At 42.2% G+C, this 25,823-nt stretch overlaps 1 protein-coding gene across 1 annotated transcript in view; it reads left to right on the forward strand.

Moving 5' to 3' along the window:
* LOC120057545 (gamma-aminobutyric acid receptor subunit alpha-2-like) overlaps nt 1-25,823 on the forward strand; it is a 74,072-nt gene that overhangs the window by 39,716 nt on the left and 8,533 nt on the right. Inside the window, exons 6-8 of the mRNA XM_039006136.1 lie at nt 8,615-8,697; nt 18,409-18,552; nt 20,970-21,122. Coding sequence (XP_038862064.1) covers nt 8,615-8,697; nt 18,409-18,552; nt 20,970-21,122 — 380 coding nt within the window. The remainder of the gene's footprint in view (nt 1-8,614; nt 8,698-18,408; nt 18,553-20,969; nt 21,123-25,823) is intronic.

The raw sequence follows: 25,823 nt of genomic DNA on the forward strand, positions 1-25,823 counted from the left end.
TGCTGCCATAGCATCCTCCTCCTAGGAGTGTTGTCTAATTGGAGCCCAGGGGTCCATTTTAATGATGTTTGTACACTGAAGCATAGAGCTCATGCATCCTATCTATGTTTCATAGTCACCATCACCAATAGGAGCAATGGACTCAGAAACACACAAGGACCCACTAACTGTTTGTGAACCTGTACAAGGGCATGTTCATTGAGACATGTGATGCGACAATATTGCAGCCAAAGAGCCAGGTAGAGCATTTAACCTTTACTTCAGTGGGCTAAATCAGGGTCACACAGAGTGTTTCTTGGTAGTCTTTAACAAATCTACTTTGAAACATAACTATACACCTCACACACATAGTTATGGGCTTAAAAAAATAAGGCACCTAGACCATGTCAGATATAGAGTTGAAGTGTACTCCATTTTGAGTTTGCATCCTAATATTACACTTTATATACATCACAGACGACTGAAATATAACAAAACCGTTTGACATTGAAATGCCAGAATGTCTGCGGATTATAAAAAATGTTTATTAATTATGAAACTATGAAAAATATTACTAACATTCCACCCATGAGGCCACTAGAGGGTGATTTGGCCAATTGACTGCAGGAAAGGGCTACATAGAGAGGAACAGTGACAGGAGGCTTTGGCTTAGCTGCTGCAGTACAGCTTTGCTGCTTGAATGTGTAACCTTGACACAGATGGAAATAGAGTCAAATTCAACTGTCTCTACTGTGTTCCAGCCTGCCTTCTGATTGACACACCTCTGGACGTTTAGTGTGATATTGGTAGGGGCTAATGAGGCCATTCAGGGAGGGGAGCGCTGGGCATGGAGGACATGGGATGGGGAGGGTTGGTTCCCACGTCGCCACTCATTTGGTCACAGTGGTGACTGACACATATTGTAACGGGACATTTCACGCTTTGTTAGCTGCTCGGCCACCTCATAATTAGGGTGGCATGTGCTCGAGCTCAGCTCAGCCTGATTTTAGATTCTCAAGATACTAAAAAGATCATCAAGGAGCTTTTTGTTCTGATCTCTTCTGTTTTTTTTTGTTGCCGTTGGTTTAAATCAAATCAAATTGTATTGTTAACTCACGTACACATACACTGACTGTACAAAACATTAGCAACATCTTCCTAATATTGAGTTGCACCCCTTTTTGCCCTCAGAACAGCCTCAATTTGTGAGGGGCGGTGGCGCGCGTCGGCGGCTCTGTGTTTTCCTCGAAGCGTGCGAAGAAGGTGTTTAACTTGTCCAGGAGCGAGGCATTGGTGTACACGACGTGGCTGGCTTTCCCTTTATAATCTGTGATTGTCTGGAGTCTCTGGCACCTACGGTCGTCTCGTGTCTGAGCCGTTGAATTACGACTCACTTTGTCCCTGTACTGTCGATTTGCCTCTTTGACTGCCTTACGGAGGGCATAGCTGGTCTGTATGTGCACGTCCATGTTCCCAGTCACTTTGCAGAGGTTAAATGTGACACTTTGCGATTTCAGTATTGTGCGGATGCTCCCATCTATCCACAGTTTTTGGTGGTCCAGAGTTCTCGATGTGCGAGTAGAACAGGAGATGTGTTGATAGAATTTTGGTAATGTTTTCCTCAGATTTCCTTTATTAAAGTCCCCAGCTACAATAATTGCAGCCTCAGGATATGCGGTTTCCAGTTTGCACAAAGTCCTGTGTAGCTCCTTCAGAATAATCTCTAGGAAGGTTTTGCGGTCGGCATTTGATGGTGAGGTATTCCAGATCGGGAGAACAAAAGGACTTGAGTTCCTATACGTTACCACAATCACACCATGAGTAATTTATCATGAAACATACACCTCCACCTTTCCTTTTCCCGGAGAGTTTCTGTCCTCGCAAAGGACGGAGAACCCCACTGGCTGAATGGACCGGGACAGTATATCCAGAGAAAGCCAAGATTCCGTAAAGCAAAGTATGATACAGTCCCTGATGTCTCTCTGGAAGGAGATCCTCGCCCTGGCTAGTCTACTTTATTGTCCAGAGACTGAGTGTTAGCGAGTAATATACTCTGAACCGGTGGATGGTATGCACGCCTCCTGAGTCTGACTAGGAGCCCAGACCTTATTCCTCTTCTCCGGTGACGGCGTCTTGGAGCAGCCCCCGGGATGAATGGAATTGCCTGGCTGAGTTCAAATAAAGGACCCATTTCAGGAAAGTCGAATTTATTGTCTAAATGCTGGTGAGGGACCGCCGATCTAATATCCAAAAGTTGTTTTCGGCTGTAGGTAATAATGCAAGAAACATTCTGAGCAAATAATGTAAGAAATAATAACAACAAAAAATAATTACTGCAAAGTTGGCAAGGAACTAGAAACATGGCGACCATGTCTGTTGGCGCCGTCTTTTAAGTATTAACTGGAAAGTTATGTCCTGTAAGAGGGAGGCTGGGATGTTTTCTCTGCTCTCAATATCATCTTTTTACCTCACTGTGTAAATTATGTGAGGAAACGTACCAGCTGAGCCAATGATACTTGTAAAGCTTTGTCTTAATACCATCCAGAAACTCTACTGTAGTTCAACAGAATACTGTGAATCTGAAGTCATCTCGAGTTTGAATCTCTTTTCTAAACACTGATACAGAGAGCTATTTTGGGTGGCCTTTTGCTCCTGTTCAGAAGTAGTCGGTTGTGAAGGGGGCTGATGTGAACACTTGCAGTTCACCAGAGCTGACAATAGTTACGGAATAGACTCTGTTCATTCAGGGCTTCATGTCCCTGCAAGTCATGTCACCATGAGCTCGTTATACCACTGGCCAGAAGAAAATGGTTTCCTCTTTTAGACATCTGGTTGTATGACTGTACAAAATGTGTTTTATATGTTCTCCAGTGTACAACATGTTCAAGGGCATGAATTGCAATAACATTTCCTGAGAATTTCGGTTTTAATGGGTTAATAAAGTCTTATTGTGTTCTTCCTCTGGTCTCCAATACAGAAAGGTAATCATGGCAGAGAGAGCAGAGCATTTATGTTTTCAATGAAGCACAATAGTAAAGGACAATCATGTTGCTCAAGTGGACAAAAAATACAGCCCTATCTCAGGTTTCTAGGCAACCAGGCCCTGACGCACACCAACACAATACATAGAAGCTCTTTGAGCTAGCCGGCCATTAGGCCTACCTACCCTACCCTTGCTGAGACTGGATTCTGTGTTCGCAGTCGGGGTTGTATGTTAATTACCACCATAGTTACCACCATAATGCTTTACAGCTACCTCTCTATTTCAGTATGCATATTCCATAATATGATGTCGCCTAATGTAGCAGTACATTAATTGTGTGGTACGAGAGTAGTACTGTGCGATTCAGAGCGTTTCTGCAAGTCATTGTTGATAACAGTAATTACGGAGATTTTCTCTTTTAGCTAATTGCCGTGTGTTGTTATAACTGTGAGAGCTTGTGATCTAGACACACCCCAGCACCAGGCATCAGAACCCAAGGAATAGCACTGTGGTAAAAAAAAAATACTTGTCTGGATAGTAATATTGTGAGCCTTGACTGCAGCTTTAACGCCAAGAGTAGAACTGTAAAAATGTAATGGCTTCAGCAGAAATTACACTCTGGTTATGTATACTCTGGGGCAGAATATTTAGGATATGTTGACCTTGATAAAAGGTCAATTCTCCATTCTGCTGCATTTGACTGGTTGAATGTCACCTTGACAGATGACAGCCTTCCATATAACTTCACAGCTTGTTTATATTCCACCTCTTTCTTGTCCACCCCCCTCCTCCTCCTCTCCCAAGGGTGTCTTCCTTAAGGGAAGATGGAGTAGGTGGGGTACGGTTCTCCCGCAATTTAGGAGGAGGTGTCATCATTAGAGTAGAGTATGTTCTCACCAGGGATTCCCAACCAGGAGAGGGAGACTCATTGATCATGATCCAGAGTCCCCAAATATGGTGATAAGTGTGATGAACGAGCCGCCCTGGACCTGACAGTCGATTTGTCACTCATCACATGGAGGAGGAAGAGGCGGAGGTGTATGTCTCTCAGCGCCAGGCAAAGGTCCAGTGTCAGCATGTGACTTGACCATTTGTTCTCTGTGAGGTGTATATGTCAAGGTGAAACCTTATTATTACAAAGAGAGCGGAAGTGATAGATTGACAGGCTGACAGGCAGAGTCTGAAAGTCCTCCAGAAGCTGGGAATCAGCCAAACAGACCACTAGCTAGAAATGCAATAGAGTTCCATCAATACAGACTCATCTACTCCACCGGACAGATTACAGTGTATAATGGGAGAAGTTTTCAGGAGCTGGTGAGGTATGGAGGAGAACTTTAAAATAAAGGGGGGTTGGGGTAGGTGGAGTGGAACACATAGCTCCTTCTAAGGCCCCCCTGGAGCTCCGACAGAGACAAGGTACTACAGGCTCTGGCGATGGCACTGCGATCGATGCAGCTGTTTTTTCGGGAGGTGGAGGCGGCAACTGGAGAAGGAGGGGTTGGCCCCGTGAGGCCATTTTTGCTGTGGTTCCCCGGGCTGACAGGCGCACACACACACACACACACACACACACACACACACACACACACACACACACACACACACACACACACACACACACACACACACACACACACACACAGGAAGGACATTAATTAATGTCAGCAGTAGTGTTCTTCTTCCTCCAAGTGCAGTTATTTTGCAAGGCCAAGAACATCATAACCATTAGGGTTGAAGATTACCCAGGAGGTAAAATGCTTTATCTCATTAAACACTTAAGAGTGGTGGTACTATGTAGACTTTGTGAAATATTGCTGACATCTTGATGGCGGGTGGGGTAAGGGCCATTGCTCAACATCACAGCAGTGTTCAACTAGACTCTAGTGTAAAGATGTATTTAATCAACAAGATGTCTTACCATGCAGGCTCTGAGTTTCTTTGGTTACAGGGTTAATTGAAAGATTGAACCGCTGCATTTTAGTGAAAGTGAAGAGGACACAAAAGAGAAATCAATGGGTTTTATGGTTTTAACAATGTTAGGGAATACATTGGACCTGTGCTGTGTTGATCTATTGCTACCATAATGGAGGTGGTAAAAAAATATGTTGTTGTTATTCTCAGGGTCTCACAGTACAAAACAAGAATATCTCAATTCCATATATACTGTAGGTAACTGGCAAAATAAAGGAATCACTTGAGTAAATGAGGGATACAAAGTACAGTTGAAGTCGAAAGTTTACATACACCTTAGCCAAATACATTTAAACTCAGTTTTTCACAATTCCTGACATTTAATCCTGGTAAAGAATTCCTTGTCTTAGGTCAGTTAGGATCACCACTTTATTTTAAGAATGTGAAATGTCAGAATAATAGTAGAGAAAGTGATTTATTTATTTCATCACATTCCCAGTGGGTCAGAAGTTTACATACACTCAATTAGTATTTGGTAGCATTGCCTTTAAATTGTTTAACTTGGGTCAAACGTTTCAGGTAGCCTTCCACAAGCTTCCCACAATAGGTTGTGTGAATTTTGGCCCATTCCTCCTGACAGAGCTGGTGTAACTGAGTCAGGTTTGTAGGCCTCCTTGCTCGCACACGCTTTTTCAGTTCTGCCCACAATTTTTCTATGGGTTTGAGGTCAGGGCTTTGTGATGGCCACTCCAATACCTTGACTTTGTTGTCCTTAAGCAATTGTGCCACAACTTTGGAAGTATGCTTGGGGTCATGGTCCATTTTGAAGGCCCATTTGCAACCAAGCTTTAACTTCCTGTCTGATGTCTTGAGATGTTGCTTCAATATATCCACATAAATTTCCTGCCTCATGATGCCATCTATTTTGTGAAGTGCACCAGTCCCTCCTGGAGCAAAGCACCCCCACAACATGATATTGCCACCCCCGTGCTTTACGGTTGGGATGGTGTTCTTCGGCTTGCAGCCTCCCCCTTTTTCCTCCAAACATAACGATGGTCATTATGCCAAACAGTTCTATTTTTGTTTCATCAGACCAGAGGACATTTCTCCAAAAAGTATGGTCTTTGTCCCCATGTGCAGCTGCAAACAGTAGTCTGGCTTTGTTATGGCGGTCTTGGAGCAGTGGCTTCTTCCTTGCTGAGTGGCCTTTCAGGTTTTGTCGATATAGGACTCATTTTACTGTGGATATAGACACTTTTGTACCTGTTTCCTCCAGCATCTTCACAAGATCCTTTGCTGTTGTTCTGGGATTGATTTGCACCTTTCGCACCAAAGTGCGTTCATCTCTAGGAGACAGAACGCGTCTCCTTCCTGAGCGGTATGACGGCTACGTGGTCCCATGGTGTTTATACTTGCGTACTATTGTTTGTACAGATGAACGTGGTACCTTCAGGCGTTTGGAAATTGCTCCCAAGGATGAACCAGACTTGTGGAGGTCTACGATTTTTTTTTCTGATGTCTTGGCTGATTTCTTTTGGTTTTGCCATGATGTCAAGCAAAGAGGCACTTAGTTTGAAGGTAGGCCTTGAAATACATCCACAGGTACACCTTCAATTGACTTAAATGATGTCAATTACCCTATCAGAAGCTTCTAAAGCCATGACATCATTTTCTGGAATTTTCCAAGCTGTTTAAAAGCACAGTCAATTTAGTTTAGGTAAACTTCTGACCCACTGGAATTGTGATACGGTGAATTATAAGTGAAATAATCTGTCTGTAAACAATTGTTGGAAAAATTACTTGTGTCATGCACAAAGTAGATGTCCTAACCGACTTGCCAAAACTATAGTTTTTAACAAGAAATTTGTGGAGTGGTTGAAAAACAAGTTTTAATGACTCCAACCTAAGTGTATGTAAACTTCCGACTTCAACTGTATATTGAAAGCAGGTGCTTCCACACAGGTGTGGTTCCTGAGTTAATTAAGCAATTAACATCCCATCATGCTTAGGGTCATGTATAGAAATACTGGGCAGGCCATTATTCTGGCTACCATGGCTATGCCACCTTAGGGTGACAATGCCTCCATCCACAGGTCACGAGTGGTCACTGAATGGTTTGATGAGCATGAAAACGATGTAAGCCATATTCCATGGCCGTCTCAGTCAGCAGATCTCACCCCAGTTGAACACTTATGGGAGATTCAGCAGCAGCGCCTGAGACAGTATTTTCCACCACCATCAACAAAACATCAAATGATGGAATTGCGCTCTTCCAATAGAGTTCCAGACACTTGTATAATCTGTTCCAAGGTGAATTGAAGCTGTTCTGGCTCCTGGTGGTCCAACGCCTTATTAAGACACTTTATGTTGGGGTTTCCTTTATTTGGGCAGTTAACTGTACATTTCTATACAAATGCCTATACTTATGTCATTGCTCAGGAAGAAGTATGTTCTGTTTCTTAGTGACGATGAGGTCCCATAAGGCTCATAGTTGTATTTCCACCACTGTCTAATGGAGGTCCCGGTAGAATGAACTATGGACCCAGATAGTGTCATTGACATGCCATTCTGAAGTAATGTTCATTGTCCACCATTATTCATGTCATGTGGAATGGCAAAAGCGACTTAGTAAGGAGAATGGTACAGTACTGGTTCTGTCGTTGTGTGTTGTGCGATGTGATCTCCCAGGCAGATGCCAGTCTGCTCCCGTCACTGAAGCTTGATTTGCAGAGCTCCCTCCATCAGGAGTGGAGTAGGTGATGTGCCGAGGATCAGCGGGTCAATATCTAATCAACTGGATGAGGAGGCTACAGGAGACCACATAGCTGACTGTCTGGCTGCTCCACAGGTCTGCAGAGCTGTCTGGCTGGCCCTGGCCTTAGTAGTGGGGGGAGGGAGTGGGAGTTTTGAGCTATGCTGATGGGAAAACTGACAAATCACTGGCAACCAAGATATACTGTAGTAGCCCTCAACAGGCACATTGATGGCCAGACGCACTACAGTATGTGACTGCACATGCTGACTGTTCCCCTCACTCACATCAACCCCCCCCCTCCTCCTTTCAACAAAACCCAAATGTCAGGGAAGTCTCAGAACAGCAGATTATCTCTGGCAAACCATAATATTAATTATTTAGGTTGGTGCTTATTTTTGTCCTGTTTCACACATGTAAATATGCCTGTGTGAATTGGAAATGTGTTTTTTGCATATCCAAATTCCCTTTGAGAGGCAACTCTAGGGCAATTAGGGTTAAGTGCCTTGCTCAAGGGCACATCAACAGATTTTTCCCTTTGTCAACTCGTGGATTCAAACTAGCAACCTTTAGGACACTGGCCCAATGCTCTAACCTCTAGACTCTAGACTACCTGTCACCCCTATTCCCCTGCCATTGGGGGCAGGACAACCTTGGGTGATCCGAAGGAGGCGTGGTGTATGCTTACTGTATTCAGATACAGAGGAAAATGACTACGGCCCTGTCATTCATGTTTCAATTGAAGCTCTGCGTGACAGGTTGAGAGACTAAGAATGATGCAGAATGGTGTGCAGTAAAAGTTATTGAAGTGGGCGAGCCACTGCTTTGGCCTTTAGAATGATACTGAACAGGATTTGGCAAATTAAAAGGATGTCTCAACACATAAAGCTTTAACGTACAGAATGTGTTGGTGCCATGTGACAGGTGTCATGGAGTGTTTAAGGCCTGTCACTAACATGTCTTTGTTGTTTTTCTCCATCTCTGACCAGGCTGACCATCCATGCTGAGTGTCCCATGCACTTGGAGGATTTCCCCATGGATACACACGCCTGTCCTCTGAAGTTTGGAAGCTGTAAGTCTCTCTAGATATACATCTGTATCAGGTACACATAGCTGACATCACAGAAATGGAGGTCATAGATCAAATCGGACATCTACGTGGTAAGCAATGGTCCGTTGTTCTTCGCCAACTTGCCATTGACCGTGTGAATTGCATGTAACGTTAAAGTATAATAGAGGCCTTTCCATCAGTTCTATCTCCATCCCTGTCACTCTCCTCCTCAACCAGAGACGCAAATGTTTCACCGCGTATAGAACAGGGAGAGGTTATTTTATAAGTTAATGATCCAAGATAATAACAACTCTGCCAATATTAAAAGTCAGAGTGATGTGGTCAGGACGTTGTGAATAAAACCTCATCCGGCCAATACTACAAAAGGAGTCCTTTCAGGGCCGTTTTTCCTTCAGCAAACAGGTCTCTTATTGGCAGACTGTCACAACGCTCCCTTCGGCACGGCTCCTCCTCTAATCTGTATTTACAGTTGAAGTCGGAAGTTTACATACACTTAGGTTGGAGTCATTAAAACTCATTTTTCAACTACTCCACAAATTCCTTGTTAACAAACTATAGTTTTGACAAGTCGGTTAGGACATCTACTTTGGGCATGGCACAAGTAATTTTTCCAACAATTGTTTACAGATTATTTCACTTATAATTCACTGTATCACAATTCCAGTGGGTCAGAAGTTTACATACACTAAGTTGACTGTGCCTTTAAACAACTTGGAAAATTCCAGAACATTATGTCATGGATTTAGAAGCTTCTGATAGGCTAATTGACATCATTTGATTCAATTGGAGGTGTACCTGTGGATGTATTTCAAGGCCTACCTTCAAACTCAGTGCCTCTTCGCTTGACATCATGGGAAAATCAAAATAAATCAGCCAAAACCTCAGATTTTTTTTTTTTTAGAACTCCACAAGTCTGGTTCATCCTTGGGAGCAATTTCCAAACCCCTGAAGGTACCACGTTCATCTGTACAAACAATAGTGCGCAAGTATAAACACCATGATACCACGTAGCCGTCATACCGCTCAGGAAGGAGATGCGTTCTGTCTCCTAGAGATGAACGCACTTTGGTGCGAAAAGTGCAAATCAATCCTAGAACAACAGCAAAAGACCTTGTGAAGATGCTGGATGAAACCGGTACAAAAGTATCTATATCCACAGTAAAACAAGTCCTATATCGCCATAACCTGAAAGGCCACTCAGCAAGGAAGAAGCCACTGCTCCAAAACCGCCATAAAAAAGCCAGACTACTGTTTGCAACTGCACATGGGGACAAAGATCATACTTTTTGGAGAAATGTCCTCTGGTCTGATGAAACAAAAATAGAACTGTTTGGCTATAATGACCATCGTTATGTTTGGAGGAAAAAGGGGGTGGCTTGCAAGCCGAAGAACACCATCCCAACCGTGAAGCACGGGGGTGGCAGCATCATGTAGTGGGGGTGCTTTGCTGCAGGAGGGACTGGTGCACTTCACAAAATAGATGGCATCATGGGTGGGGGAATTATGTGGATATATTGAAGCAACATTTCAGGACATCAGTCAGGAAGTTAAAGCTTGGTCGCAAATGGGCCTTCCAAATGGACAATGACCCCAAGCATACTTCCAAAGTTGTGGCAAAATGGCTTAAGGACAACAAAGTCAGGTATTGGAGTGGCCATCACAAAGCCCTTATCTCAAACCATAGAAAAATTGTGGGCAGAACTGAAAAAGCGTGTGCGAGCAAGGAGGCCAAAATTCACCAAACTTATTGTGGGATGCTTGTGGAAGGCTACCCAAAACGTTTGACCCAAGTTAAACAATTTAAAGGCAATGCTACCAAATACTAATTGAGTGTATGTAAACTTCTGACCCACTGGGAATGTGATGAAAGAAAGAAATGCTGAAAAAATAATTTTCTCTACTATTATTCTGACATTTCACATTCTTAAAATAAAGTGGTGATCCTAACTGACCTACGACAGGGAATTTTTACTATGATTAAATGTCAGGAATTGTGAAAAACTGAGTTTAAATGTATTTGGCTATGGTGTATGTAAACTTCCGACTTCAACTGTATGTCAATGGAAATCCGCTGCAAAGCCCAAGAACAATCGTCTCCTTAGCGCAACGGTACATGGTTGGCATGTAATTAGCGGCCTTTGTTGAGGCCTGCCGTGTTACAGCACTTGCTCGCCCCACTCACCGCTATTATACATTTTATTTTATTTGTCTATTTGGATCCCAATTAGCTTTAGCGGAAGCAGCAGCTACTCTTCCTAGTGTCCAGAAGAAACACAAAACATGACAAGTAACAAAACACTGATATACTGGTAGACATGGACAGTAACACAGAAATTTTAAAAACAACGATATACAAATGATACAACAAAAAAATTATACAGACTAGGGCTGACCCCATTTAGTTGACTGGTCAATTGTTTGGTCGATAGGCTGTTGGTTGACTGAGATTTATTTAGTCAAGCAGCCACAATTTTTTTGTGTTTTTTTCATGGTGCATAAGACACCTGTCTGATTCGTACCTGTCTCTTTGGACTAATCAATTGCAGAGGCCACGGGGATGGCACAGTCCATCACTGTAAGACATGTGATACTGAAATTGTATATGGTTATATTATGTAAAAATAAGAATTTCACTGTAGAATTGGTGCCTTTCCCTATGTTGCTATGTGCATAATAGCAAAATGAACCAGCATATTGGGATTGAGAACAATGCAGCGGAGGCAGCAGCAGAGACAAGGAAACAGCCCTTGCCTTAAGCTCTATTCGAATGGGATTAGTTTTACTGGTGGTGGTCCGGTAATGTAATTACAGACTTGCTCAAATTTGTTGGTACCCTTACAGCTCATTGAAATAATGCTTAATTCCTCCTGAAAAGTCATGAAATTTAAAGCTATTTTATCATGTATACTTGCATGCCTTTGGTATGTCATAGAATAAAGCAAAGAAGCTGTGAAAAGAGATTCATTATTGCTTATTCTACAAAGATATTCTAAATGGCCTGGACACATTTGTTGGTACCCTTTTAGAAAAGATCATAAATAATTGGATTATAGTGATATTTCAAACTAATTAGTTTCTTTAATTAGTATCACATATGCCTCCAATCTTGTAATCAGTCATTCAGTCTTTTTAAATGGAGAAAAGTAGTCACTGAGCTGTTTGGTATCATTGTGTGCACCACACTGAACATGGACCAGAGAAAGCAAAGGAGACATTTGTCTGAGGAGATCAGAAAGAAAATAACAGACAAGCATGGTAAAGGTAAAGGCTACAAGACCATCTCCAAGCAGCTTGATGTTCCTGTGACAACAGTTGCAAATATTATTAAGAAGTTTAAGGTCCAAGGAACTGTAGACAACCTCCCTGGGCGCGGCCGCAAGAGGAAAATCAACCCCAGATTGAACAGAAGGATAGTGTGAATGGTTGAAAAAGAACCTAGGATAACTGCCAAAGAGACACAAGCGGAACTCCAAGGTGAAGGTACGTCAGTTTCTGATCGCACCATCCGTCTCTTTTTGAGCGACAGTGGGCTCCATGGAAGAAGAACCAGGAGGACTCCACTTTTGAAAGAGAAACTAGACTGGAATTTGCTAAAATGCATATTGACAAACTACAATCCTTCTGGGAGAATGTCCTTTGGACAGATGAGTCAAAACTGGAGCGTTTTAGCAAGTCACAGCTCTATGTTCACAGATGGAAAAATGAAGCTTTCAAAGAAAAGAACACCATACCTACAGTGAAACATGGAGGAGGCTCAGTTATGTTTTGGGGATGATTTGCTGCGCCTGGCACAGGGTGCCTTGAATCTGTGCAGGGCACAATGAAATCTCAAGACTATCAAGGCAGTCTGGAGTGAAACGTACTGCCCAGTGTCAGAAAGCTCTGTCTCAGTCGCAGGTCAACAGGATAATGACCCAAAACACACAACTCAAAGCACCCAAGAATGGATAAGAACAAAACATTGGACTTTTCTGAAGTGGCCTTCTATGAGTCCTGATCTGAATCGAACATCAATGGAAATAGCTGAAACTTGCAGTTTGGAGAAGGCACCCATCAAACCTGAGACAGCTGGAGCAGTTTGCTCAGGATGAGTGGGCCAAACTATCTGTTAACAGGTGCAGATGTCTCATTGGGAGCTACAGAAAATGTTTGATTGCATTGATTGCCTCTAAAGGTTGTGCAACAAAATATTAGATTATGGGTCCCATCATTTTTGTCAATGCCATTTTCAGTTGTTTTATTATTTACAATATTATGTTGAATAAAAAAGCAAAAGCAAAGTCTGATTTCTATTAACTATGGAATAAACAATAGTGGATGCCAATTACTTTCGTCAGTTTCAAGTTATTTCAGAGAAAATTGTGCATTTTTCACTTTTTGAGGAGGGGTACCAACAAATTTGAGCACCTCTGTATGTGAACATGCACAAAACACCATATCTGTCATTTTAGTCCTGTCCAAATCTGCCATGTCAGACATTTGTACATGGCAGGAGAGTAACAATCCCAGCCAGAATAACCTACTGTTTTATGGCGAACTCCAAGGTCCTCTGATAATACTAGTCCCGTGCAAATTGACATCCCTGTGTTTTGAGAGAAATGTCTGAGTTTGACAGGTGTTGCTCGCGGTTTGAGCAAGAAAACAATAACTGATTTGATAAATTGATCGAAGTGCTGTGCATGGCCTATAAATGAAGGTCCTACATGTATGAACTTTCACAGTGAATGCTTTTGTTCATATGTTTTGTGCATATGGATTTAATATTACCAAATGCGGCAGTAAAAAATATTGTGCCTGTTTAATGTAACCATTGCTGTTAATAGATCGCAAAGCAGCTTACAACTGACCTAATTGTTTGGAAATGATAAGTTCACTTTCACATGCAAAGCCTCAAAACGCATCTCAAGTGCATGTGCACTGTTTAGCTCACATCTGAATATCCTAATGATTATTATCACACTTCCTCAATTCAAATATTATGGCGACACTATAGCAAAGATGGTTTGGTATGGTTTAGAAACTTGGGAACCAAGCTCGAATTATCAGTGTAGCCCTGTTATAGCCTGGACTTGTTGAAATATATTCACGCCTAGAAAAAACCTCCAGGCTTACGTCATAATTGTCAAATTATTGAAAAAAGAACTACAGGGGGCAGTTTGGAAAAAACGAATCCCCTCTGAATCGTCCTCTGGAATAACGGATATTCTGGTGTAATAATTACATAACCAACGTTCTCTAGTAATACTAGTCCCGTGCGAATAGGGTTTAGCCTAATTGTCTAAGAAAGCAAACCTCAACTTAATTAGGTCTAAAATCAATAGCCTAACTGTTAAATGTGCCTGACTTTATAAATCATCAATATATACTGTATCTACAAAAATAAAACAGATCTTGCTTCTGTTGCCTGTTTGGGTGTTTGTTTAATAGCCTACTGATTCTGTGAGCACCAAGCCTCATGCAACAGCAAAATGTCAGACAAAGCAACTGCACAGATTTGGCTGTTTTTAATCTTTGCTATGCTGTAATAAAGGCTTTACACTTTTCTTCAATTAGAACAGACTGGTATTACTTAAAATGATTCTGTGTTGTTTACTCTGTTCCAAACAGGCAGAAACAGTATCTAACAGCACCTGTTTGTCACAAATACTATGCCCGCAGCTCTTGCTCCTGCTCCTATACCCTCCGTTTTTCTTGATCTCCTTCTTACTGATATTATTACAATTATTATTATGATCATTATAATAATGAGTGATGTCGTTATCATAAGTAGACTTTGTATAGTATCCTTTCTATAACCGCCATCAAGCTGTAGGCCTAAGAGTGCGTCCTGTTTAGTCTTAATACCGTACCTTACTTAGGCCTATATTTCATTATATAGGCTACTGTATCAATCAATCATTCATTCGTTCATGCCATCACACAGCATATGAGACATTCATGGTTTGAAATGCAATCAAGCATTTTAGTTTTAAAATTAAATAACAAAGCTTTGAATAATTAGCCTAAACTATAAATAAACCGCAATTCAGGAATACATGCAACTGTTTATAGTCTGCTGTAATAAAGGCTTTATATATATATATAAAAAAACTGACTCTCTGTTACACTTATTTATTTAGGGTTGTTTACACTGTTCCAAATGGTCAGAAAAATATATAGTTTTGTAATCTGACAGCAACTGTTGGGCACACATAATACACAACGCTTGCTCCTACAGTATACCCTCCTTTTTCTGGATCTCCAGTAGTTTCCACAACTAAGTCAAATGCCTTCCACAGATCTGACTTCCCCTTTACCTCCTGAGCAACCAGTAAACATTCACCCATTTTGCGTTTCTTTTTTCACATCCTGCTTATCCATTTTGCTGTTGACATTATTGTGTTCGGACATTATTTATGTGATTAGGCTATAGGTCAGGCCCTATTGGTCACATGCATGCAATGCTTACATGTTTCACGTAAAGAGAACAAGGGTTGAGGAAATAGGGAATGTTCTTCCTAAACAAATGAGGGATTTTGGTAACAGAACTTTTCAGTCAGAAACCAGTAAGAAACTAAATGACTGTAATGATGTGGCAGCTTCAGCACGGACAGCACAATAAACACGTGTTGTGCTGTGGTGCCTTTTCACTGCAGTAGGGAGGAGAGAGAGACAAGTGTGCCAGCCACACAGGCACTTGCTTTTTAACACAGTGTGACCATCGGGCTCTTTCTTGAGTCATTTGTTTGTCTTAATTATTTAATCAAACCGTGTGCTTAAAGCATCAGATACACTCAGTATCTGTAGTTGTTGTGTCTGCATAGGGTTGTGTGTGTCTATATATGGAAAAATACGTTTAAACATATTCGAAAGAACAGGATGACTCTCGGTCGACCAAGATTTTAGTCGGGGACAGCCCTAATACAAAAAAATACAAGAAAAAAATGTGTGTTTGTGTGTCCCCTCACAGTCCCTGACTTTCTATGAAATGTTGTTTAATCAGTTTTTAAAAGGTAATTAAGCTGTTTGCTTGAGTAATTGGAGATGTAAGGAGTTCCATGCGATCATGGCTCTGTATAATACTGAGCATTGCCTTGAATTTGTTTTGGACTTGGGGACTATGAAGAGACCCCTGGTGACATGTCTTGTGGGGTATGTATGGGTGTCTGAAGAGACCCCTGGTGGCATGTCTTGTGGGGTATGTATGGGTGTCTGAAGAGACCCCTGGTGGCATGTCTTGTGGGGTATGGATGGGTGTCTGAGCTGAATGTTATTTGATTGATCTGGAATTTTCGTCACAGCAATATTTCTCATAAAAACTAGAAGAGAAGCAGTTAATCTCTTCAGATTAATCAGTCAATTTAAATTAATTAATTAGGCCCTAATCTATGGATTTCACATGACTGGGAATACAGATATGCATCTGTTGGTCACAAATACCTTAAAAATAAGGTACGGAGGTGGATCAGAAAACCAGTCAGTATCTGGTGTGACCACCATTTGCCTCATGCAGCGCGACACATCTCCGCATAGACTTGATCGGGATGTTGATTGTGGCCTTTGGAATGTTGTCCTACTCCTCTTTAATGGCTGAGCGAAGTTGCTGGATATTGTCTGGAACTGGAATACACTGTCATACACGTCGAACCAGAGCATCCAAAACATGCTCAATGGGTGACATGTCTGGTGAGTAAGCAGGCCATGGAAGAACTGTGACATTTTCAGCTTCCTGGAATTGTGTACAGATCCTTGCAACTTGGGGCCATGCATTATCATGCTGAACCATGAGGTGATGGCGGCGTATGAATGGCATGACAATGGGCCTCAGGATCTCATCATGGTATCTCTGTGCATTTAAACTGCCATCGATAAAATGCAATTATGTTCGTTGTCCGTAGCTTATGCCTGCCCATACCATAACCCCACCGCCACTGGCACTCTGTTCAAAACAATGACATCAGCAAACTGCTCGCCCACACGATTCCATACACATCGTCCGCGGTTGGACGTACTGCCAAATTCTCCAAAACGATGTTGGAGGCAGCGTATGGTACAGAAATAACCATTCAATTCTCTGGCAAAAGCTCTGGTGGACATTCCTGCAGTCAGCATGCCAATTGCACTCTCCCTCAAAACTTGAGACATCTGTGGCATTGTGTTGTGTGACAAAAGTGCACATTTTAGAGTGGCCCTTTATTGTCCCCAGCACAAGGTGCACCTGTGTAATGATCATGCTTTTTAATTAGCAAATTGATATGCCACACCTGTCAGGTGGATGGATTATCTTGGCAATGGAGAAATGCTCACTAACAGGGATGTAAACAAATTTGTGCACAACATTTTAGAGAAATAAGCTTTTTGTGCATATGGAATATTTCTGGGATCTTTTATTTCAGCTCATGAAACATGGGACCAACACTTTACATGTTGCATTTATATTTTTGTTCAGTGTACATACCTTTTATTCTCCCTCCCTTCGAGCTCTGAGCCTTTCATATTTTCACATTCGATGCATCGGGTTTGTTTTGTCTGTCCAGAATTTAAAAAAATTAATTGGCTGAAGATATATGACGCTATACTCTGCATAAAGTGGATCTCAGAGCCAGACAGGTTGCCATGCAGATGTTACTACAACATTTACATGCAGTTTTACTCATTTCAATTTCTATAGTTTCCTGTCATGGCGCCCTCGTCATGTTGTTTTCTTTAGGATTGTATTGAGCAGCGATATTTAGGTATGCTGCATTATCCTTGCAACTGGTTATGGAGACTTGTATTCTTGACATTATGCAGCCATGGATTTCTCCATGTACTGTGCATCCAGAGAGAAGTGAAAGATTGTAGTGAAAGATTTCAAAGCCTTGAATAACAATGGAAGTGTTTGACATAGTTGACCTTCTCTGCTGAGCGAAGCTGGGAGTCTGACCACACCGAGTAGCTCCTTTACAAACAGACAGAGCCATAGAGGACACACACGATGACAGAATAATACCTTTCATTACCAATTACAATTGTAATAGATGAAGACACATACAAGTAGATGAATTAACTATTATAATTAATGGTCTCCCATGAGAATAAAACTATAACTTCTCTGTGGCTATCAAAATGTAATTAGCAAACCTCAGGCTGATGTGTGAGTTATGTTCTTGGGCTCAGCTTGGGGTCTCTTCTACTGTAATGTGTGTGTGTGTGTGTGTGTGTGTGTGTGTGTGTGTGTGTGTGTGTGTGTGTGTGTGTGTGTGTGTGTGTGTGTGTGTGTGTGTGTGTGTGTGTGTGTGTGTGGTGTGTGTTTCTTTAATGCTTTTTAAGCTCCTCACCCTAAGTTTGACCTTGTGGATTTTAAAGCCTATTTATGACATTATTCCTCATGCGGGTGTACCTTGGGTTCAAGTTGCCAAATTTATAAACTAATCAAAACACTGCCTGCTTTTATTAAACTCTCATTGGCATGCATTTATTCAGATCAATGCCCCCCCCCCCCCCCCCCCCCTTCTTATAACCTTTGTTTGTTGCCATCATCAGAATCAGAATCAGCCAATGGTAGCACTGCTGAATTATGGAAAAGAGTGCCTAGTGTTATTCACTCATTGAAAACTGCCATTTAGTACTGTCATTCTTTGTCTCTGCCTCTACCTGTGTGTGTGTATATCTGTCCATCTGCACCCCCTTCCCCTCCCCTCCCTACCCTCGCTCTTTCTCTTTCTCTCTCGCTTTCTCTCTCTCTCTCAGATGCGTATACCAACAATGAGGTTGTCTATATCTGGACCAAAGGAGATGAGGATTCTGTAGTCGTAGCGAAGGATGGTTCAAGGCTAAACCAGTATGATCTACTAGGCCACGATATTGGGAAAGAATCCATGAGTTCCAGCACAGGTACCCTTACAACCTATCTGGCACTTTTCACAGTAACATGCAGTTCCAGCACAAGTTCTATTATGCCATATGATCAAGGCATTGACACTGAGACAACATCAGAACAAAGGTTATAACTAATGGAACATCTGCTTTGAAAGTCTCTCTTTTCAACTCCTGGCGTGCATGACAATTTGGATGAATTAATTTCTCTCCCTTTTCCATTTTCCTTTGTACACCGTTGGCATATACTTACAGATTCCATTTGTGTCTTTTTGTTAAGTAATTTATCTGAGTTGCTGTGCAAGTGGCTGCCTCATCGATTGGTCTCTGCTAGTGTTATTGGGGTCAGTAAGGTCTCCCCACTGAAAGGAAGACTTGCTGAGTTTGGGGGAAGGAGGTGCCCGCTGATCACTGAATGCAGTGGCTTTCTTATAGGCTGGTGGAGAGAGACTGACAAACTGTCCTGTTATCCAACACTTCGTCTGTGAACAAAAATTTTTAATTCAGGGTAGATGAAGAGAACCGATCTTTGTGGCGGCTCCCATTTACATGGTATTTAATCTAAGAAGACACAGGCACCCTGATTTCAGATTGAACACACATTTGATCTGCAGTTTTAGCAAGTATTTTAAATGGTAGCCAAGAGCAAAAATGTTCAACTTGTTCAGCGGTAAGATAACAATTCCGCAGTAGTAGAAAGATAAGGAGCCTTGGAGCAGGAGGGAGAACTCCACTTTTCCTCTGATTGAGCTCTGGTCTGGAGTCCATTTGAATTGGCACTAAATTATAGGAAATTCTGTCAGCCAGCACAGTTGATCAGCCATTCATTTGATCTTAAATTCTGATTTCCATAGCAGCTGTGAAATCCCTTTATCTACAACACCCACAATTTTGACAGTTTTGTCTCTCTTCTCTTAGGGGAGTGTCAACCTGTTTTTACCAGGCACAGACTGCTATTCAAATCAGGGAAGTCATTTAAGTGGCCTTCTCTCTAAAAGGCAGGTCCCTGTGAGAGACAGATAATGACTAACCTCTACTTAGTCACTGTGATGGATTAGGTCCCTTTGTTTTACTACTGTCACTGTCTCAGTCTGGTTTCATGGCTGCAGTGATAGAGGTAGGCAGGGTGAGGCCGATAGGGACTGAGGAGGGTTGTACCCTGTACACAGCCCCAATAGAGTAGATTGTGTTGGAACAGTCCTTTGTGTACATTCACTGTGGCACCACAGAGACGCCTCATACTGACTCACATTAGTGACACATCACTGACTCTCATTACTGACTCACATCACTGCCTTCAACCACTGAATGTGAGATCAATCTGAGATACCACAATGAATCTTGTACCACATGGTTTTCTCAGTATTTGTGGTACATACTGGACATACAGGCTTCAGGATAGGGAATATCGGTTCTTTTAGTACTATTTAATTTTCCTGTCTTCCCATGTCAATAAACATAGTGTACATGTGTCACCTCTACTCAGCATGTACTGTAGGCGGAGTGTATCTGTCATCCAGGAAAGGTTCTCAGCACATTGGTGGCTGTGGATCAAGGCAATGTTTTTAAAACACAGTAGTCGTGAGAGGACATATTTAATAGCCAGTCATACTGTATCACATATTTCTCTTCCTAAGGAGCTGAACCCACACAGGTACAGTAGGTGTGCTACTCTCAGCCCTATCACACACACACTAGCTCTTTTTGTCGGCGTATTACTGCTGCCAAGGGCAACAGATCTAATCCGAACCAACAGTGGTGGGAAAACCAATCTTTGCCTTTAACAACCTAGTCTCGCGTAGCCATACGTCGTTCAGTTGGAGGTCTGAATGGTCTGCTGGCTCCCAGCGGCAAGATTTTGATTGGATGTTGCATTTCAAGAACCCTCCCCCACATGGCCGTTGCTGCTGCGTGTAATGTCCGTTACTGTTTTCATACCGGGTAGGAGACATTTTGCAGAGAGTTGTTACCTATGCTAGTTTGTAATGTTGCAGAAGATGGCAGAAAACCTGGAGGAAAACTGAATTCTGTTTTGCCAGAAGTGTGCTCCAGATAAAAAATCGGCATACATAGGTTCCTACCCCTATTTAGCAATTTTTATACCATGGACTTCGTTTTTGACGAGGCGATTAACAACCAGACACTGTGGTACACAAGCGATCAGTTAACATCCACTCTCACAAACAGACACTCGGCTTCCCACACTCGGCTTCCCTTTGCTAGCATGCATGCCACTGCATTAAAATGTTCCCAGTGCTGTGCTAGCATGTATTCAACTGTATTTACTTTCATAAATATGGTTCTGAATATTTCAGCAGGGTGCTTGTGTTTATCTGGACTGAACATGAGCTGTATTAATAATTAATGTCCTCTGCATCTCTCTCTCTCTCTCCCCCTCTCTCTCTCTGTCTCTCCCTCTCTCTCTCCCCCCTCAGGAGAATATGTAGTGATGACAACGTATTTCCATTTGAAAAGGAAAATTGGCTATTTTGTGATTCAAACCTACCTCCCGTGCATCATGACTGTCATCCTGTCTCAGGTCTCCTTCTGGCTAAACAGAGAGTCGGTTCCCGCCCGCACTGTATTCGGTGAGTGTCTTCCCCTATCTCCTTAACCGTATTCGTTGAGTGACTTCCCCTTTCCCCTTAACCGTATTCGTTGAGTTACTTCCCCTTTCTCCTTAACCGTATTCGTTGAGTTACTTCCCCTATCTCCTTAACCGTATTCGTTGATTTACTTCCCCTATCTCCTTAACCGTATTCGTTGAGTGACTTCCCCTTTCTCCTTAACCGTATTCGTTGAGTTACTTCCCCAATCTCCTTAACCGTATTCGTTGAGTTACTTCCCCTATCTCCTTAACCGTATTCGTTGATTTACTTCCCCTATCTCCTTAACCGTATTCGTTGAGTTACTTCCCCTATCTCCTTAACCGTATTCGTTGAGTTACTTCCCCTATCTCCTTAACCGTATTCGTTGAGTTACTTCCCCTATCTCCTTAACCGTATTCGTTGAGTTACTTCCCCTATCTCCTTAACCATATTCGTTGAGTGACTTCCCCTATCTCCTTAACCTCGAAATGCACTTAACAAGTAACTGAACCATTCCGACAGTTTGGAGTGCTGTTGTTTAAATTATGAAGCTACATCAAAACAAGTGTTCAGCTACGGCAGCTTACGCATTTGTGGAGCTGCTTTTGTTCACATCATCAGATGCGTTCAGTAAATTGGAGTGCCAGGGGAGGGGTAGAAAAAGTTCATCATTGAGAAGTTGTGGTTCACACAGCGAAGTGTAAAAAGCAGCTTGGTGCCCATGTTGGCTCTGTTGGGTCTTGGACAGTGATTCATTTGGGTTTAAAACTGTTCTTGGATCACAGGATTGACCTGTAATTAACTTGGCCACCGCAAAACCACCTAATTAATTACAGATTAGCGCCAGCAAACTTGGAAAGGAATTAACTTGGAGAAAGTGAGTCTGTTCACCTCCAGGGACGGAGTGATACAAAGAAATGTTGCAGTTGCATCTCTCGCGCCGGGATATTGAACGTGTCTTGCAGAAAGTTTCAGCCAGCCAAGTTTTAAGACATTATTGCTTATTGAGCTCTTGCTAACTTTGGCAAGGTGTCTGGCTTTGTCAACACTTTTTGTGGGGCAGACGTATCAGGTGCAAAACACAGCTGATCCTGCCAACATCGCTATGGAGACTTAGGAAGGGTGAGATCCTGCTTCCTCTGTGATGGAGCAGAATGAAACATGAGCTCTGCCAAATTGAGTTGGTAGACTAGAAAGAAATGGCAGCCTATTCACGCTTCGGGGAAATGATAGTAACAGAAAAGTTGTGCTCAGCCCTCCAAAGCAATGTCGAGGTAAATAATGAAAACAGTCAAACCTCCAGTTGGAGAAAACATTTCCCAAACTAGGCCTAAAACTTTCAAACGGTAACTGAAGCTCAAGAAACACCAAGAAAATTGAGTATATTATGGTCTGCTGACACATACGGTATTATTGTAGGCTAGTAGTATAACACTTTGACTTCAAATTATGCAGAAGAATTGGCAAAGACATTTTGTTTGTTGTTACAGCTAGCATATGCAACTTTAATGCACAGACCGCCACAAACATGAGTCACTAACATACCTACAAATGTATCTGTGTGTAAATCATACAGCTTTGATATTTGACAGGTTTCACCACAGCTGATCTTGTGCATGACACCCGGCCACTAGCTCTTTATACTGTGACTAACAGTTCTGGAAACATGACTAATTGGACAAATGGAGTCATTGAAAAACATTAATCTCACTACCTAGTGCCTCTCATGTAAAGAGGTCAGCCAGCATATGTTTCTTCTAATCAGTTTAACCCACACTCCAAAATAAGAGTGTGCGGCACATTGTTCCCCCTCCTCTCTCCTCGTTTATGGAGACCCACGGCTTCACCTCTCAGCCTGCCATGAGGACTGTGTCATGGCAACCCAAAGTTCCTCGCCCTGCAGTAAGAGCAGGCCTCTGTTTGGCAGCTAATTAGTGTTTGAGAGCAGGGCAGGGCAGGGCAGGGCATGCAGTGAAGCACAGTGGCTAGCCACTATGATTTGATTTGATTTGCTTTGCATGTAAGGTGAAAAAAAAAAAGAGGAGTTCACATACTTACAGCCATGTGGAAATGATCTGGTATATTCCTCGCCTCGGATTCTCCATTCTCACAGTCCCATATTCCTCTCATGAAGGAGGGGCCTTCACCTCAGCTCTATGACTGACTTCCTTGTAAAACAAAGGCCTTTCATTGCCAAGAAAAGTCACAGTAAGAAGCTGTTAGTCTGTCAACCCTTTCAAGAACAACATCTCATGTGTTTTCTAATGGAGGTTCAGTTGAAACAAGGCCAAGGTCATTGGGAATCATTCAGCAAACACAGCAGTATGTGTGTTTGTTGCCTACTCAATATGAGCAAACTCTCACTTGTAATGGAAGTGCACAAAGGCACAACATTGTTTAAAGGACAGGTGTGGAGTTAATGAAAGTGAGAATGGCCTCAGGGCACAGGACTGGTCCAGGTTAACAGGTGTCCTGCTGTTAGCTGGGAGGAGGTTTCAGATTGAGACTATCCTCCCTGACTGGACAGTCACTTTAACTGCTATTCACAACCAGACCCTGATAACCTCCTGCTCTCTGAGCCATCCACAGGGCTTTAAAACTGTCTAAATGTTTTAGGAAAAACTGGTGACTTGTCTCGTATAAAGAGCAGCCAATTCTCCAACCTACATTTATGAGTATGAGTGGCTCCCGGGCACTGTTCAAAAGATGATATTTAATCAATAATTTGTTCCCTGGCGGATGGCCTGGTCGGAGGATCTGGCTGAAATGACCTTATATTTTTTGGTGGAAAATCCGGTTTGTAATTTTCTCATTCACCCAAGTGTAATGTATGATTTATGGTTTGAGCGAACGCATTACACAGTGGACACAATACAATCTCCATTGATATTTTTTAATTGCCTGATCTTTTTTAATATGGGGAGATTGGATTTGCCAATTGTCAATATTTTCTACAACTTTAGCACTGACTAATATTAAATGATGCTATATTTTTCTCATTGACGATGCACATTAAGTATATAAGCAATACAGGGCAGTCTCAATGCTACCGATTATAACAGTTTTTAAATGTAGTCACCTAACAAACATAGTAATGGGGCTAGTTATATCTTCTGCATAAATCAACAGTAAGACCATAAGTTCACGTTTCTTATTTAGGAGGTGGTGAAATGAGTTGACCTCTTCAGCTGCACAATGTCCATTTTCTGAGCCTATATTTTCTTCTAACAGATGCGGCAAGTGGGAACAGCTGAAGTGGAATGATTGCTTATATCGGCTTTGATGGACACCCATTCTCTGCTCTCCTCTCATTTCGTTCTTTAAATTCCCGGAGACGTAGAATACAAAGGCCAGTGGGCACAATGACCTATAAAAGATTCACATTTCACACAGCAATTGATTTATCCTCTAAAATCTTTTCCTGTATTGTAATTCAAATCTACATTGGGCCTGACACACAGTAAGAGTATTGCACAGCCACGTTTGGAATGTTTCTGTGCTATGTCTTCTAGCTGCTGGTCTAGATGGACAAATCTAATCAGTATCTCAGTCTCAGTGTTTCTGATTGCCTGTGTAATGACATCCGTGGTGGCAGGGGATTTTTCCTCAAAGCTTTTAAGTGTCAAACAATGCCAGGAAAGTGAAATGAAATCTCACTGTGGATATGATGGCTGTGTCACACTGTCAGACATGATGGAGGTGGTCAATACAGCCTCCAACACAATGGATGTGGTCAATGGAGGAGGTCTGTCCAATTACTTAACGCCTACAGCCCCTGGTAGGCTTCTCCCCTACCCACCATCATGGACATTGTGGTAGTTGGCATCTCTTTCCAGCTGCAGGTCACAGTATGCGCTCCTCACATTTCCATGAGGTGATCAGCCAGCAGGGTTTCCATATCAAGTGCAGCACCACTCTGCCAGGCTGCTGCATCTGTTCCAAAGCAGCCCCTTCTCTCTCCCATCCACCCATGGCTCCTCTTCCCCCTATGAAGTAGTTGTTCCAAGTTCTGCAGACAGATGGCAGGGGACTGCCTAGCCGCCTGCACTGTATCAATACAGGGATTATTGTGTATCATCAGACAAGCTCAGCGGAGCTCTCCTGTGGGGCGACTCCAATCCGCGGCTCTGTGAGACTTAGGGAGCCGGTATAGTAGAGGGCATGGACAGATGTTAGGCAGCTCTGGAGCCAGGGATGGAGAGGTTAGATTGTAGCTGCATCTGAAACACTAACTCTGCTATCTGAATTGGGAATAAAAACATTTTTACAATCAGGTTTTTATTATTTTTTGAGGGATATACCTATGGAGAACTGTAAAAATGTTGCTACAGCCCTGAATTTAGCTGGTGTTATTGACAAAGCTCAGTGGGAGAAAGTTCAGGACTACTTTCTGGAGGACAATCCTACTTGTCTCCTAAGTGGGAAAACACGTTTATCAACTTTCAAAGCATCATAACCTCCCCCCAAACTGCAGTGTATGATATACCAGTTTGAAACTCTGTGTCTGTACTTTTATAAAAATGTAAAAATACATATATACAGCTCTGGAAAAAATTGAGAGACCACTGCAAAATAATCAGTTTGTCTTGTTTTACTATTTATAGGTATGTGTTTGGGTAAAATTAACATTTTTGTTTTATTCTATAAACTACTGACAACATTTCTCCCAAATTCCAAATAAAAATATTGTCATTTAGAGCA

This window comes from Salvelinus namaycush, chromosome 12, assembly GCF_016432855.1.
Source record: "Salvelinus namaycush isolate Seneca chromosome 12, SaNama_1.0, whole genome shotgun sequence".
NCBI classification, from domain to species: Eukaryota; Metazoa; Chordata; class Actinopteri; order Salmoniformes; family Salmonidae; genus Salvelinus; species Salvelinus namaycush.